At 40.3% G+C, this 18,162-nt stretch overlaps 1 protein-coding gene across 1 annotated transcript in view; it reads left to right on the plus strand.

Moving 5' to 3' along the window:
* The first annotated feature begins 207 nt into the window (after positions 1–207).
* STMN2 (stathmin 2) overlaps positions 208–18,162 on the plus strand; it is a 45,772-nt gene continuing 27,817 nt past the window's right edge. The window contains exon 1 of the mRNA XM_060610773.2: positions 208–443. Within this exon, the coding sequence (XP_060466756.1) occupies positions 425–443 (19 nt within the window). The 5' untranslated portion in view covers positions 208–424. The remainder of the gene's footprint in view (positions 444–18,162) is intronic.

Consider the following 18,162-nt stretch of genomic DNA (forward strand, 5'->3'; position numbering starts at 1 on the left):
AGTCAATCCTCTTGGCTCCCAGGTAGGCACAGCCCAGTTCTTAGCTCCTAGGAGGCTTCTGGGCTAAGGCTCCACTCTACTTGGACTGTACTATCAGGCCCCCAAAACGGGGGGGAGCTGCTAGGGAAGGACTGATTTCCATTTCAAACTGCATTCTGGTACTTTGTACTCCAGCACCATTGGTCGATCAATATTTAATGCTTGGAGATTCTGACTCTGCGGGAGTCATGTCAGGGGACCTTGGGAGCCAATCTGCTTGAGCTTCTGAGTGATAATTATTCATGGGCTCCTGCCTCTTGCTCTTTCTCTCGCACGGTCCCACTCTGCAGACTCAGTGCCTTATTCAGTCTTCTCTCTCGCTCTCTCCGCTGCTGTAGCTGGACCCTTCGCCTTCTCCACCGCTCAGCATCTGCACATCCCTACAATGGCTAAAACAGCAATGGGTAAGGCATCGCGCCTCGTTCTCCCTCGGCTCGACCTGGAGCCCACCTCTCACCTTCTCTCTTAGAGTTTTGAAGGCATTCAGAGATATTTTATAGAGAAAAAGACGTTAAGGGTAAAACAGGAACCAGGAAGGACGAAGGCAGTTCTGGGGGTTTGGGAAGGGCAAAGAGGGTGTCTATGGAAATCTAAAACTAAAATTTTCTTTTGAAAGGTAGAAGCAGGTAAGTTGCCCTCCCATGGGTAGAGAATTTATTCTGTTTCCATGTTTAAAATTAGGGCTCAATCGTGGGGGGTGGGGGGAGCTACCTTTACTGTTTGCCTTAAATGGGGTTAAGGGACATTTTGGAAAGTGCTTTGTAACATCCTTTATTTCTTCTCTAGTTAAAAAAAGAAAATGGGGAAGAGGAGGGCAAGGTGAGGGAAAGAAAAAACAGAATGCGAAGTCAAATCGGTCCCTTCTAGGCTGTTTGAAAGATGGGTGGAGACTGGGGGTGGGGGGGGAACGGGTGGAGAACGGGGCAAATTTTATGGTATTGTCTCGTCGGAGAAACCGCTAGTCCTGGGGCGCGGTGCGGGGAGGTTAGGGCGGGGGTGGGGGTGCTACGCTCCTTTGTTTTAGGGAAAGGGAGGGGAAGGAGAGAGGAAGTCGGGGAGGGCTTGGAGGGCGCGGGTGGGCAGCTGCAGGGGCGGGGAAGCGCGCGGTGGGGAGGGGTGGAGGGACAGCGGTTTCGAAGGCACTGGGGTGGGGTTTCTTTGTGTGAGGACGAGCGGTCCCAGGGGGAGGCACCTGCAGCGCTGGGCGCACAATGCGGACGGCCCCACCCTGTGCGAAGCCGCGCCGGCGCCCTCACTCCTCCCCGCTGCGGGGTGCAGCAGCATCAGCCGAAAGAGGGCCGGGTGGGGAACGCAGCGCGACGCCCAGGAGCCCAGCCCAGGAGGGACAGCAGGGCCACGCCCCGCGCTTCGCGCTCCTGACTCCCAGCCTCGATTTCCGAAACAGACCCGACCATTGCCCCAGCCTTCCCGACCCTGGCCTCATTGTTCCGTTTTACAGAGAGAGGAGGGAAAAAGTGGGTTAACATTTTTCTTTTCAAAACCACATAGGGTGGCTAGACATTGACGCCGATGAAGGCTTCTTTGAACTCATTGATCATTTTGAGTAAAAGCTTCGGGAACCTAGGTGTGTGTAGATATAATCATAATACAGATCCAAGAAAGGCCAACTTCTTAAATTGAGCCACGCGAAATACCCGTCTTGTAGGTCAAACAGGGCCGAAAAATGGCAATTTTCATAGGCTCAACCTGTATCAGAGAAACAGTCCAGACACAGAGATCCCCCACCGGTCGTGCGCCTCTAGTGTCCCACGGTTCTGGCGCTCGGTGGCCCCGGGGGTGGACAGGCAGGGAGGCACCCGAGGTCTGGTGGCTGCTGGAAGCACCCCTCCCCCGGGACCCGGTGCTGGTTGCGGAGAAGGGGAAAAGCGATGGACAGGGCTCTCTCTGCACAGCTCCGCCCTGCCCCACCCTTTCCGTGGTGCTGGGAAGACCTCGGGCTCCGAGGCTCGGCAAGGAAACGGAGCTGGTGAAAGGCTGTTGAACGGTCTGCAGTCCTAGAGCCCCTTTTTGCAGCCCCGCAGTCCAGAACAGCCCAGACACCCCTCGAGATGCGCAGACACCCGGCTTTGCTCTGGGTCCTGGCGCCGAGCCCCTCCCAGCCCAGAGCCTGCAGAAAAGCTGGCTCGAGCCCCGCCCGGCCACACAAAGGCGCGGCCCCACCCCAGCCGGCCGCAAGACCGCAGAGGTGACCCCTGCCCAGGGGTGCGGGAAGGGTTTTTCTCTTCTCGCTCTCCCCTAGCCCTCGGAGCTCAGGCACTTTCCCCTAGCTGAAACCCTCGGCCCACGCGCGGTTCTCTATTATTTCCCGGGACGAAGACCCTTTGGAGACTCTCTCTAGGAGGACCCTCACTAATCCAGCGGGGCGCGGCTCGGCCCCACCCCTCCCAGCTGCGACCTAGACCAGTCAGCCGCTGGCCGGATGGGGGCGCACTGGGCGAGCCGGCGCGTGGAGCGCTGCCAGCCCTGCAGAGCCCAGCGCCGCGCCCTGTACTCCCCTCCCCCGAGCTGGGCGCTCGCCCCCGCGGGTGCAGCCCGGGAGACCGGTTTCTGCGCAGTGTCCTGAGCTACCCCCGCTTCGCACAGTTCGCGGTTCACCCGCAAGTCCAGAAAGGTTCTCAGAATGAGGGACAGGGGCGATCTCGCTCTGCGCTCTGCACCCCCACCAAGAGGTTTCTGCTGCAGGAGGGCGGCTACAAACTCATCACTATCAATATTACTTTAAATCATTATCATTATAATATTATTTCATGACTCAACGGCCTTATGTGTTCAAAAGGTTCAAGTGATTGAATTTGATTAAGGATTATTAACCTTTGTTGCACTCACTTTTCTTCCTTCTACTCCTCCCTGCCTTCTCCCCCACCCCTTAAAAAAAGAATTTTTTGTCCTGTTGTTCATTTTACATTATAAAGCGAATGTATTTTCAATCCCTGTCCGGATCACGTATGTTCATGTGGGTCGGATATTACGTGCAGGTGCTAAGAGTAGGATTTGTGTGCCAAAGATTGCTGGAAAATTCTCCGCACATAATTGTTACTGCAATGGGTAAAATTATACATTTATAATTAAGAGGTTATGATTTTCACTGTATATTCCATAAGGTTATATCTATCAATATATAAATACAGGTTATGCAAAAAATTTTAACTGTTTTTTTTTCCTTTTTTTTTTTTTTGAAACTGATCTTCCAATTGCTGATTCTTGATACAGTCTCAATTCTGCACAGAAACCTGGATCTTGAAATGGTAGCCACTATCCCATTAATAAAAATCCCACCCATAATATGACAATGCAAGGGTCCTTTCTGCCATGAATAAGCTGTATTTGCAAAACATGAAAAGAAGTACAACCTCCGCAATATTAAAATAACGGATTTTGACATCGTTTCAGTTGCAAAGCATAATCAATTAATCACCAGGGCGGGTGCTTTTTCCTGATTCATTAAACAATTATTCAGCATGATTGTACTAGGTGCATATAGAATTCCCCATTATCTTCACCGATGAAGTGGGCGCCTTCTAAATGGATATATAAATAACCAGAAGTGGAAAAATGAGGATTTGGTCAGGATTTCAAGATAAAACTAAAAAAGAAACAGCAGTAGCTTATCAATTAATGATATATGTGATTAATACCTGCTGAGTAAGCTGAGCCTGCAATAAGCATTATGTGACCCAGCGTATTCCTAACACACATGGCTAGAATGATGGTACAAATTAATATAGCTGGTGATATTTGTCTACACATGTTAAAATTCTCTGAAAGTACATTTTGAAATAATGAATAATTAAGATTGAATGGGTTTTAACATTAAAATCTGGAACTTTGTTCAGTCACAATTCGCAATGGTTTTGTGAAGTAATTTGTAGTAAACGATTCCATCCTAAGGGGGAGGGGAGTATTTTTATTGTTAGAACAATTGCCTCTGCTCTTAATCATTAACATTTTTAGCAGGATTTTATCTGTTGCACTAAAAACACGTTTGCTTACTTTGGGGATTTTTTTAATTATTAATGGATAGATTCTGGAATAAGCATTCAATCGTGTGGCCCAGTATGTCTTCTACCAAATAACCGGTTCTCTGTGATGAAAAGGCTGCAAGAGGTTACATTTTACCCGGATTCAAGAGTGCCCTTCAGCCATTTCAGAGTGCCAGAAAGCTGATTCACACAATAAGATAGTTTTCCTCCCTGTAATTTAGGATCGAAATAGTTATTTAATTCTGTGAATATCTAGTAGTTGCTATCATCCAGAATTTTAAGTTAAATCTGTATAGTTAAAAATGAAATGGGAGATGAATCGATTACATATTTAACTGAGCATTTTTCTCATTAATGAATCCAGACCATCTTTAGGAAAATTCCTGATTTATCGATCACCACTGTTTTTTACTCCAACTGAACAGAACTGACTTATATGCCCTATTCCCCTGCAATAGCTCCTTGCTCATAAGCCTGGATGAAGCTGGCCCAAAGCTACTTGCTTTGGGTGTGGCTGCTCCCAAGCTGCTGATACCTAATTCCAGCTCACATCAATTTCCTATTGGTTCTTGGGAAAATACACACTATTCTGTTGTCTCAGGGTCTGTGACCTTATATGAAAATGCAAGACATCTGTCAAACAAGAAGAAAAGACCGAATCAGAGAACTGAGGCTAGTTCTCTTTCCTCCTTCTCTCAATTGGAAAACCTTGGAGTCCACATTACCTTTCACCCCACTAGAGGGCAATCAAGTTCTCTTAAGAAATAGATGATTGATTTTTTTTTTTTTTTTTTTAATATTTTTAGTGTTTATTTTTGAGAGAGACAGAGACAGCGGACAAGCAGGGGAGGGGCAGAGAGAGAGGGAGACACAATACCTAAGGAGACTCCTGGCTCTGAGCTGTCAGCACGGAGCCCGACACAGGACGTGAACTCACAAATGGTGAGATCATGACCTGAGCAGAAGTCGGATGCCTTACCAACTGAGCCACCCAGGCACCCCTGATTTTTTTTAACCCAGTTTCAAATGCTATTTAATAAAATCTTTTTTTTTTTTTAAATCTGGAACATTCAGTTGCTTGTTCAATAAATTAATGGCATACTTTACCCTAGTGGATGAAAAGAGTGTTCACCTTTTCAAGGAGACTTACTTGGAAGTAGGTGTAGACCCTGGTTAGTTATTTGTTACGATTTTACTTTCTAGTTTCATTACCTTGCTGTTACATCACTTATGTTACTTTTGGGAGTTTGTAGTGGATGAATGGTAGAAAATAGTCAGTGGTAATAGCAAAATTATTTAGGAAGAGAATGTTTTAATGTTTGAATAAAGGAATAAATTAAACAAAAACATTATTTACTTATTCATTTGTTTAAAATGTGCTCCAGATGTTGTGGACACACCTGAATGTCAATGTCCACCTTCAGGGAGCCTGCAGGCTAGCAGTTAAAAGGTAGACACAAAGTGATATCTGAGGAGAGGTACCAAAAACAAGCATAAACTAATTTTTAGGATCATCAAAAGTGGATTTTTTTTCATGTTTGCATTGGCAGGGATTTTTTTTTCTCTTATGTTTCATGAAACTATAATCCATCTGTAAAATATTTAATAGTTTCATATTACTGTGTCCTGCTAATTTTAATCTGCATATGAATTACCTGTGATTTGCATTAAAATGCAAATTCCGATCCAGAAGGTCTCACTGAGGCCAGACATTCTGCATTCCTAACAAACTACCAGATGATGCTGATTCTAACCACCAAACATATCAGATTTAGAAGTAGAGAACTGTGATATACATGTTCCTCCCACAATAAGCTTTGATATTAGGTCTTAATATTTTCAAATGCATGGCAATCCTTACAAAATATTTCGTTTCCAAACTCATTCTTTTAGGGATTGTATACCTCTGGGAGTTATGTGTTCTCTGTCATCACCTTCTCTTAATTGGATTTTTAAAAATATATTCATATTGTAGCACTCAGCAGAAGACCTTCAAGAGAAAGGTGGAAAATGAGAATTTGACTCTGTGTGTGTATCTAACACAAAACGAATATGGCTTGTGGCACAGTTGGGAAGATGATAAATCAATATTGCTAGCTTACTATTATTAGCAAAACAATGTGCAGAACAAGTTCAACACACAACCTTTCAGTTATGGGATAATCTAAAAGTCTGTAACCCGTTTGCCATATAGCTAATTTGCTACAAATACTCCACATATTGTAGAAATTAAAACAGAAGATGGAACAGTACTAAAATTGCTTTTCAACATATCCCATACTTACTACTTACCCAATTGAATTTCTTTCTGGATAGCACATGAGAAAATTATTAATAATTTAGTGAGTGTGGGTGCATAATTGGAAACAGATTACACATGTGTTTTCTCCTTACTTAAGCCAATAAAGGGCTTCCATTATTTGATACTATTCAAGAAAGTCAACCCAGAGGAAAAAAATTGGTCTTTGAAGAATACTATCAAAAATACCATATGTCAGTCCTCCCATGCAGTGGGTGGCTGACCATGCAAACATTACTACATTTCTGGAAATGCAACCTGAAAAATTATACTACATAAAATATCTCCAATTAGAAATACAACATTTCCCAAATAGGGCACTAAAAGCATAGTCCCAAATAGAACTGACCACAAAGTTGGTAGGATATACTGTTAGTCAACACAAAGTTGGATTAAGCCTCAAGGTTATCCCTTCCTTTGTTGTTGTTGTTGTTGTTGTTGCTGTTGTTCATTGACAGGTTTTTCTCTGCCATTGTTTTCTTTCAAGATTCATTTTTCTGGCGTAGACCTAAACCTTATAGAGTGTCTATGAGAAATGACTTTTATTTATTGATTTGACCCTTATGTAGCATATATAACAGGCTAGGAACTAAGCACTTTGCACATATTAGTGATGTTAATCATCCAATAATCCTAAAAAGTAGGTACTTTTACAGATGAGGAAACTGAGGCACAGAAAGATAAAGTGATTTTCACCCAAGGTCACACAGTTAGATACAGAATTTGAGCCCGGGCCATCTGGTCCCAGAATCTGTCCTTTTAACCAGTACTAGCCACTCTTATATGCTCCGTGGCAGAAGTGTTCCCACCATGGAGGTCAAACCTGTGAAACCTCCATTTTGTCTAACAATCCTGAGATTATCCTTTGCTAGCACAGACACACTTTGAAGAGGAAATACACTCAACCTGATGATTACCTTTAAGACCTGACCCGGGATTCATTAAGAATAATTGCCATGATTTAGGCTTTGAGGGAAAAAAAGCTCTGAGGGGGTATAATGTATGGAACACATGGCTGTCTGAAGGCTCAGCTAAGAAATCAGCAGGGACTTTGGGTGTGGACACATCAGGATGACCAGGTCTGGGGGGGAAACAAACAAACAAAAATCTTGACTTAATGTAATCAATATCATCATGGCTATCGCATTTTAAAATGGGCCCTTACCTCCTTCCATAAACACCAGATATTTAACTTCAATATTTTGTTTTATGAAATAAATCTAGAACTAAAGGAGATATACAACCCAGGCATCCACAGTTAGTATAATCATTAGATGTTCTTCAAGACTCTTCATCTTATTACGTCAAAAGCAAGCAAGCAGGAGGAAGGCTCTGAATCCCTTGTGAAACATTGCTAATTATCTTTTAATAAAGGAATCAGGTCCTGTCATTTGTCAAGGAGACATTTGCAGTAGTAAAACCTGTGTTTATATAACCCATTTTTATTAACCATGATTAAAGATAACATTTTGTGTACATTTGTTCTCACAAAACACTTTTATGTGAATATAAAGGTTAATTAATGCATTTCAGCAATCATTTTGCTAGTCATCTGGAAATATAGCTTCTCTAGGAATTGTACTTAAGAGAAGCAGCCATACCTTAGACTATAAAACCATAACAAAAATTTTAAGATTTTTCTCACTTGCTGGGCCCCTGGGTAGCTCAGTCAGTTGGGCATCTGACTTCGGCTCAGGTCATGATCTCACATCACAGCTCATGGGCTCTAGCCCCGCGTCAGGCTCTGCGCTGACAGCTCAGAGCCTGGAGCCTGCTTTGGATTCTGTGTCTCCCAATCGCTCTACCCCTCCCCCACTCATACTCTGTCTCTCTCTGTCTCAAAAATAAACATTTTTTTTTAAAAAATTTTTTAAAGATTTTTCACACTTGCAATTTTGTTGGCCTCCAGATTAAAATATTTAATATTTGGAAAAATTACAAAATTCAAAAAGTTTGACCAGAAGTAGATAATTTCTGTGTAGTACCTTAAAATAATATTGTCTGGGACTGATTTTTTTCACCAAAATCATAAAGCAATGCCTGTAAAAGTGCTTATTTAACAGTTATTCTTTTAGAATAATTGTACTTTCGATGTCAGAGTTCGTACATCATCCACAGCACAAGTAATTATGTAATTACAAACAATAGATCATCAGAATAAAAAAAACAATAGATCATCAGAATATGAATCTGTTAGTCTTTCAGTTTTTCAGTGGTAAGTCTTTATATCAGGATAAAAAGACATGGATGAAATTTATCTAAACCTAGTTCCACAAATACTCACACAAGAGAGCATTTTAAACTTTAAATTTTTATTAGCACTCTACTCCCTCTTTAGGGATTTTTTTTTTTTTCCTATAAACTGCAGCCACAGTTTGATTTCCATTCAGCAAAACCACTCACAGTAAACCTAATGATAATCTTCTAGCTCAGGCTTCCTAGTAGATAGAAGCCTAATGCACATGACAAAGCTCAACTTACAAGATATTGACTGTGGCAACACTGAGACCCGAAAATTTTATCAAAACGTTACTTGCTAGTGACTCTACTTGCTAGAGTCACTTCCAGACTCTTACAGGGAGGGGCGCTAAGCTAGTCAGGCAGTTGAGCTGACCCTAGAGTTTCTGAAGCCTTCTTGGGAACTCTGCTTCCAGACATGTTGTCTTTATGACTGCAAAGTTCTTTTTTATTCCCAATACCAATATCTACTGTGTTATTTAAACCTTGGCAGCTTTATCTGAGAAGTGCCAGTTAGCATCCTTCTCATTATCCTCATTCAAACACATGAAAAATTATGAGTCAATTCTAGTCTTTTGATGCACAGATTACATGATCCAAGACTCCTGTCACTTGAAAATCCTCATTCTACTTCAGATTCACTTTTTCCTTTCATATTAAAACAACAACAACAACAAAAGAGCAGACAAACACAGAAGATTGAAAATGTAAAGTGTTCAAAAGAAAAGTTAGATAGCATGATCTGTGTTGGACCTTGTAGTTCTTAGAAAATATTTACTTGCTGTATCCTTTTTAATCTTCATATAGTCCCTATGAAATGGGAATAGTATACATGTTGCTCTGTTTAAAATGAATAAATTTAAGCTCAAAAGAATTTACCAGGTCTAGTTCATATGTGTAAGCTTCAGGCCATATACATATACATTTTATATATAAAATATAAATGTATATATATTATTATATATATGTAAAATGTGTATATATATGATTATAATGGTGTAATATGTAACATATAATATGTGTAATATATATCATATAATTTAATATGTGTGATATATATTACATATTATATATAATATATTATTATAATGATTTTTTGATAAAAAATAAAACTAATAAAGTTTAGCACTTAGTCCTGTAAGCCCTATAATCAAATATGTCCTGTAATCAAAGATGCATATGTGAGGGAAGTCACACACTAAACATATTTGTCTTTAGTCCAATGTCGTTAATAGTTAATGGCAAGATTTACTAAAGTAAAATAGATTCAAGCACCAATTCTCCTCTGAAGCCTATGCCAAGTATTGTGAGAATAGAAATGAACATGATTCTCATGCTTGGGGAATTTAGTCTTTTGAAGAAGACAAGATTCTGTACTTACAAAAAAGTTGAATACCAATAGTAGTAACTTAAACCATCACTGGAAGCCTCCACCACTTTTAAGTTTATTTACTTTGAGAGAGAGAGAGAGAGAGTGCGAGTATAAGCAGGGGAGGCAACAGAGAGAGAGAGAGAAAGAGTCCCAAGCAGGCTCCACTGTCAGCTCAGAGCCCAATGTGGGGCTCGAACTCTTGAGCCATGAGCTCAAGACCTGAGCTGAAATCAAGAGTCCCAACGCTCAACCTGCTGAGCCACCCAGCTGCCCCTGGAAGTCTCCACCACTTTAATAATTTTGTTATACTACCCTACAATTATTACAAGACAGTACATAATTATACACAAAGAACATCAGTTAGGAAGTACTGTGATCTACCCAAAGGACAAAATTAAAATATTTAACTAATCTCCTCTGTCAACCAGACCAGCCAGGAAACCCCTTAGTTAAAATGCTCCTCAAATTTTACTGAGCATCAGCAGCACTTGGGAACTTCAGATCCCACCCCCAGAAGTTCTGATTCTGTGGGTCTGAGGTGGGTCTCCTTAATTTGCATTTCTAACAAGCTTCTGGGTGGTGCTGATGCTTCTGGTCCAGAACCACACTTGGATTAAACCTAATGTCAGTGACCAGTGAGGTACCTGGAGCAGTGGGGGAAGAAGCATGGCCCTCTGGTGTGAGTTCCCTGCTCTGACCAGCTCAGCACAGTGGACTCAAAAGAATAGAGGACTTAAGCCCCAACAGCTCCACCCGTCTCCACATGCTGCTGGTGCTGCATTGCAGGAAGAGGCCAGGAGCAGGATCCTGATGCCCTGAGCTCTAGTCTTTACTCTCTCAGCTAACCAACTTTGGTCAGGTCACTTTTTCTCTCTCTGCCTCTACTGCAGCATCTGTAAAGTGGCAACATACTGCCTTGTCTGTTTCAGAGGGTCCTTTTCAGAACCAAGGAAGCAAACGTGAAAGTGATTAATACCTGTCAAGTACACTGTAAATATAACCCATTGCATTTTTTTTGTCATTAAATAGAATGAGTGGATATTTTACTCGTCAAGATACCAATGCACATTTAGAATGAGTAACGAGGAAACGGGGATTGACGAAACTGAGCCTTTTGTTTTTTGAAAAATACTTTCTAAATAATAAATTGAAATAAAATGTTGAGTGATTTGCTTGGACAGCAGTATCGGATATTTTGAGGGGCTTGTGCTTAGGTTTCATCCAAGATTCTTCTTTAGAATTCTTAAGTGAGCATTGGCTGAGAAGCAACAACTAAGTCACCCAAAGTTTAATTTATTACAGTCCCCAACCCAAGGGAACGGTGGTAAGTAGTGACCCAAGATGGTACCCTCAAGCTAAGAGGGCTGCTGGGCAAAGCAGGGGTGCCCCTGCAAAGAGAAATAGAAAATGTGAGAGGGTTGACAAGGAAAAGGTAACACTTAGTACAGATTTTTCTGCTGGTTCCATGATTGCCCCTTGCCAGCACCACCTTGACCTTCTCTACCCTCTGAGTCTAAGTCTTCCCTCTTGAGCAACTATACAAGCAGGCCCACCTTAGACAAAGCAACCCAAGCCCAAATGTTCAGGTGTGCTGAAAGCTTGGTTTAAAGCTGCCTCCAAAAGTTAAAAACAAAAAGGAAAAGCTCTGTGTAATAGGAAAAAGCAACTTGTCGTGGAACTTAAAAGAGTGCAAAATGCTATGAAAATTTAAAACAGTAATATAAATTCCCCCTTCACCCCACCCCCGCCCCCAAAAAAGCTTAGGTCAAGAATGTTGCTGTTATGTGTAAGAGTGCATTCTGGCAGATTAGAAGTGGGTTGCGTATTAGATGGACATAGTTTTGAACCCTGCCCCACTCGTCATTATCAGATACTCCTTGTGCAAATTATCATTTCTATACCACAGTTTTCTCAGTTATGAATGGGGAAAATAATACCACTTAAATCACACGGTCGTGGTGAGGATTAACTCATCAATTGAATATCAAGCACTTTTAATAAAAAAAATTAATCTCCATCCAAGACTCCCTGAACAGATGATGGAAATATTAAATAAAAACAATCATTTAAAGTAAACATCTAAATTCTTGGACTTTGTAAATTTCCACATGTAGTAACAAATCTACTAGAAATTACTCGGAATTTAAGAAATGATCACTACTCAGTAATTCTTTGTGACAGAGAGCTGATATATTTATGATGCAGCTGCCAGTATAGTATATCGCCAAAGCAAATCCGTTCTGGGGAATATGCCAGAATTAAAAGTACACTTCTCTTGCATTTATTTCTCATTTTATGTTTCACTGTCCTATTTCATATCTCATCCTACTTCAAATACATACAAAATATCAAAAAAATTGACCCTTCTTGCCTGCCCAGTAAGGTTCATCTACATAAGATGTCACATTCCATAGAAATAAAAACTGATTCCAGAAACATTAAGATGTAAAAGTCTACACTGAGGTCTCTTAAAGGGCAGGAAAGCGGGGGATTATATAACATAACACACACACACACACACACACACACACACACACACACACCAGACACACAGAGTCTCTTGTCCTTACGTTCTTATTAAACCATCAATTTCATCTGAACCCCATCACTCCCCATCACTGAGCTGTTGCAAAATCCTTCACACCTGATTCTCTAGTCTTCTCCCTACCTGGCACTCTCCTGACATACTACTGCCATTTCCAACACCCTTCTTCCAATTAGACCTTTTCTTTCAGAGATAACTCCAGGAGCTTTTCTCTCTGGATCAATTTAGTCTCCCTCTTCTTCCATTAGTAGATAAGTACAACAAAGACACTAGAGCCAAACAATATGAACATAGTATTCCTTAGATGACTGTGGTGGTACAAGGCTATGAATACGTAGAGTTTCATATTATTCTTCAATCATTCATGACAGTAACACCTTTTCAGTCAGTAGTGTTTCAGGTACCAGTCATTATAAATGTAGAGGATGTTAGCAGAATGTAATGACTAGAATAAAGAAACTAAGAAATCAAATTAACATTCGTTGGGTTTCTGACTTTACAAAGGCTTAGTTAATAATTGACTACCAATCTAAAAGATCATTTTAAATATTTTGCCTCTAAAACTTAATATAAATGTGTGGTATATAAACTTGCAACTGTATTTATGACATAACTGAGAACATGATAGAAATATGTGCTTACATTTATAAGTGCTACATAGGTCTTTTTCAAACTAGATTCTGTTGATTATAGCAATCTCCATTTCTCCATACTTTCTCAAAAACATAGAATAATGACAAAGGAGGAGCTTTACCTGAAAGCATTAAAATAACATAAGTCCTTACAAGCTCATAATACAATGTACAAGTTCATTGCACAGGGTAGGAAAGTTCAGTTTTAAAGAAAATGTAGGCATTTCCTCATTAAAAAAAAAAAAAAAAATTCTAGCTAGGTTCTGAAATACCTAGCCAAAACACAAGGTGAAGAGAAAAGAACTGCGCCTCTCCTATCAACCAAAAACTTGGCTTGGAAAAAAAGAAAAAAGTTTTGTAGTAGAACAAATAAAAGAAAACAAAACTCAATATTTAGGATGAAATTTTTTTCCAAGTGGAAGAAATACTGAATTAGGGAGCTTTGAAAGAATTAGATTTCAAATTTTGAAATTTTTCTTAAAATGAAACCTTAAAATGGTATTCCCAGTTGCAGTCTGTATTGGTCACAAATTGCAGTATATGTTACAACATATCCTAGAGAAGAAATGCAGAAAAGTGTAACTTGAGGAGAACACTGGACTTTGTGCCCTGCCTGCCTGGCCAAATGAAAGCTCACCCATCTAAATACAAAGGGAAGATGTCGCTCATGAAAAATAAACAACAAATAACGAATAACCCTGAAGTTTTTCTATCCAGAAAACTGCATGTTTTATCACTTCTGATAAATTTTAGAAGTGAGTGGGGAATATGTAATATATAGGGTAGTCAGCTAAGAAGTCAAGTAGGATTTCTCAGAATTGCTTCTGGGAAAGGATTTGTACTCCTTGAAACAAGTAACAGTAGGTTTCTCAAGTCAACCTCCAGTCCAGCTTTTCTTGATCTTTCCTTCCGGTGAACTCTTTGAACAGATTTCCTGTCTCCTAGTATATGGCCATTTATCACCAAATAGCACCTTCTGCTATCATCTACCTTGTCATTTATTGTTCCCTTACCATGCATGAGCCACCCACGCGTCACATGTCCTCCCTGTGCTCTTTTTCCTCAATTTTTATGGCAACCCTCAAACAGGTTTCATTATCCCCACCTGACAAGGAAGGAAAGCAGAAGCCAAGGAAGTTAAGTGACTTGCTCTGTAGTGCAAACATTCAGGGCAGATCTAGGTTTCAAATCTAGCGCTCACTTCACTGCACTCTGGCTTCCTCATCATGAGCTGTTCTTACTTTGTTTTCCTGCAGACACTTCTTTGTCTTAGGTCGAACTATATTGAGGGCTGTTTTTTAGTACACAATTATGTTTCACTCACTTTGTCTCCCCTGTAATCACCTCTGTGGCTGACAATAATAATACTACTGTTGTCTAACATGCATTGAATACTTTGTCAGTTTCTGTGACTATGCCGAACACTTTACAAAGGGTATTATCATTCCCATTTCCACAGGTGAGAAAGGGAGAGAGAAAAAGTCACACACAGCCAATAGGTGGTGGGTCAGGATTTAAGACAAATCAGTCCAATCCCAGAGTTCACTTGGTTAACCACTGTGTCTCTCCTGGACATCGTAGGACCTCTGTGTTCGTTGACTCAATGACATAAGAATGAACTAAGAGAAGCTGGCAGAATTGTACCAAATAAGGATCCACAACATCTCCCTATAGCCAAGCCCAGTAAAGCTTCAAAAGGTCACTCAAAGAATAAAGATTAATTTGCGGAAGACTCATCTTCACTAACAATATCATATCAGTACAGCATTTCAGTTTCTTAACACATACCTAATTCAATCCTCACAAAAATATCCTGTCTCCATTTTGTGGATAAATAAACTTCTGTTCAGGTTTAATAAATTGTCTAAGGTTGAAAAGATCCTGAGCTAGAGCATAAGTCTTCAGCTCCTATTCATATTCTTCCCATGGGGGAGGTGGGGGGAAGCAACACAGCATATAAATGTAGAGGAAACATTGACCTCTTTTTCTCCTTGAATAGAGAGAGTTGATTACCTGCTATTGTGAAGGATAAAGGTGGTGGAGCTTTCTTAAATTCTGCCAGGAAACTACACAATTATGGTTGTACCTCTCACTAGTGCCATTTTGAAACTATCCACATAGCTGTAGCTAGGGCTGTAGGGAGAGAAGCAACCAACTTCAAGTATGCAGAAACACCAGTCTGTAGCAGAAAATGAAGCTAATGTATTTAGTGGGGAGAACAGTTGAGCTCAATGTGGCTCTAACATCTGGGCTCTTAACTCCCACTCTATACCTGGTTTCAATGGGAAAACCAGCTGGGCCACTGACTGATTCAAGTATCTTTTGCAGCTGATGAACAGCCCCACCCTGCTCAGCAACCCATGGATAAGTGTTTACAGCCCATCTTCTAACAGTTATATGTACTCCTACATGTGGGGGGAAATACAGAAAACATTAAATGATAAGTGTTTACAGCCCACCTTCTAACAGCTATACGTACTCCTACATGTGGGGGGAAATACAGAAAACGTTAAATGATAAGTGTTTACAGCCCACCTTCTAACAGCTGTATGTACTCCTACATGGTGGGGGGGGGGGGGAGGTGGAATACAGAAAACATTAAATGAGACACCTTCCCTCATCCTCAAAAAAATTTAAATATAGTTGGTAAGAAATAATTAGCAGCAAACAAATAGGCAAATAAGGGCCAACCTGTGTGAAACAAGACAGGAGAATGATTGTCTTTGAAAGAAGAAACTCAAAGGCCGTAGAGATGGAAACCATTACGCTTGATTCACTTCTGTTTTTAGGAATGTACAAACCCAGCCTTACGGAATTGCATGAGTCACAACTGTTGGAGACAGTTCTGAATTGGCACCACATCCTAGGACACAGATCTGTCCTGCTGTATTATTACTTGGCAAGTGTTTTGAAGATGTGAGCAACATTCCCAACCACAAGTCTACTCTTTTATGAATAATGTTCAGGCAGAATAAGTCTATAGAAAATAAACCATCGAATAAAATCAACATGATGCCTTTGCATATTACGTATGACCACGTTGTGATTTTCAAAATAACATCAGCAACTTATGCCAAAATCCAATCCACATTTGTCTATACAGACCAAACACTTGATTCCCTTTTCACCTTCAGTTTTTTAGTATTTATCACCAAATCATGTGGTATTTTCTGCCATAAATAAATACAATGCATAAGTTATTCCAATCTCATTCAATCAGTATAGCAACATGTAATCTTCTTCACATCTTAAGATGAGTGTTACGAATTCAAAAGGAGTTCTAGCTGTTATCCAAAAAGTTTACCTTGTGTGCACCATTTATTCTGGCTAATGTTATACATATTGAAAGCCAAACTAAATCTTACATGTAGCATGTGGAAACGTTAAATTTTCCCTAATGGTTTGACAATTTGAAACTTAAAACATGAATTACTTTATGAAGCATGTTCTATGTTATACTATTTTATGTAATATAAATATTTATTATGAAATGCCAAAATTTGAAAAAAGGAAAAATTTTGCAAAGTAGAAATATCAAGAGTAAGTTTTCCTTTTCTTTAAAATGTAATACCTTAAAATAATCTGTTTAAAAAACATCAGTACAGAAAATGCTTACTGCAGAAAATGCAAAAAAAAAAAAAGATGAATCTGTATGTAATGAGAAAGTTACTCTATTTAAAGACAAAATTTGCTAAATTCGTAGAATCCAAAAATTCCAGAGCTTGGAGCTATTAATTGTAGATGCGGAAAAGGTCCAAATTGCTTAAAGGACTTGCTCAAGGTCTTAAAAAACCTGAAGTTCTAAGAAGATCGTAAAGGCCCTGTGATGCAGTCACCATGTCAATGCTTATTTTCCTAGCTCTCACATGGGATTAGTTCAGACTTGTGTCACTACACAAGATCATAGTTTCACTTGAAAGAGTCTCAATCCATTTCATAATTTTTTAGAGTAAAAGGACAATCCATTGTTCCTGACAATTTTGTAACTGGAAGGAACTCCAGAAGTAATAACAGTACACCTATTGCGACAAGTACCATACATCCCAAGAACTTTGTGTCCGTACCTGAGGCTGTCGTCTTCACATGAAGTGAAATTTGCTTCCCAAGAGAAGCTAAATTGTGTGGCCATCTTTGAAGGGCTGTTCCCAAGTGCTCTGAAAGAGGGGATTAAAGATTTCCCAAGTCTGGGGTGAGGGGCAGGGGTTAGAGGGGAGAACTAGGAACTGCTACAATGCAAAATAAATGCTTTTTAAAGAAAGACACTTATTTTTTTGTAAAGTCTACCATCACTTCCATTTATGACACCCCTTTCCCACCTCTGTTTTCCATTCTGTCCCTGCCACCAACATCGCCCCACCATCTCTCACCCCCACAGGGGACCTTCAAAGAAATAAAGGTTATTAGATCTGGTTTCTTCACCTATAAAATGAGAATAACATTAAATGATTTAGGAGCACGTGGTGGCTCAGTCAGTTAAGCATCCAACTCTTGATATTTGCTCAGGCCATGAGCTTAACAGTTGTGAGATCAATCCCTGCATCAGGCTCTGTACTGACATGGAGCCTGCTTGGAATTCTCTCTCCCTCTTTCTCTGCCCTTCAGTTATGTTTTCTCTCTCTCTCTCTCTCTCTCTCTCTCTCTCTCTCCCTCTCTCTCCCCCTCCCTCCCTCCCTCAAAAACAAACAAAAATGAAAATGATTTCAAGGCTTCCTTCCAGTTCTAAAATTCTGTGGCTGGTGACTCCAATTGCATTAGACTAAGTTGTCTTTTACATTTTAATCCTGTTTGTAGCAGTGGTGACACAAACTGACTGTTCATTGCAGAGGCTTCAGACACCTATGTACTTGCTTTGTATGTTGCTTTACATGCCCTGCAGAAAATTATTACTAATTCAAGTTCTAGTATACAATCTGATGAATCCTATTTCAGAAAGTGAGTCTTTACATGGCAGAGCTTGAGGAAGTAGCATTTAATTTCCAAAATGAAAAAGCCATTTTCATCACACAGCTAGATTAACCTGAACGGTTTCTTCCATG

The sequence above is a fragment of the Panthera onca genome, chromosome F2 (genome assembly GCF_046562875.1).
Source record: "Panthera onca isolate mPanOnc1 chromosome F2, mPanOnc1 haplotype 2, whole genome shotgun sequence".
Lineage (NCBI taxonomy): Eukaryota > Metazoa > Chordata > Mammalia > Carnivora > Felidae > Panthera > Panthera onca.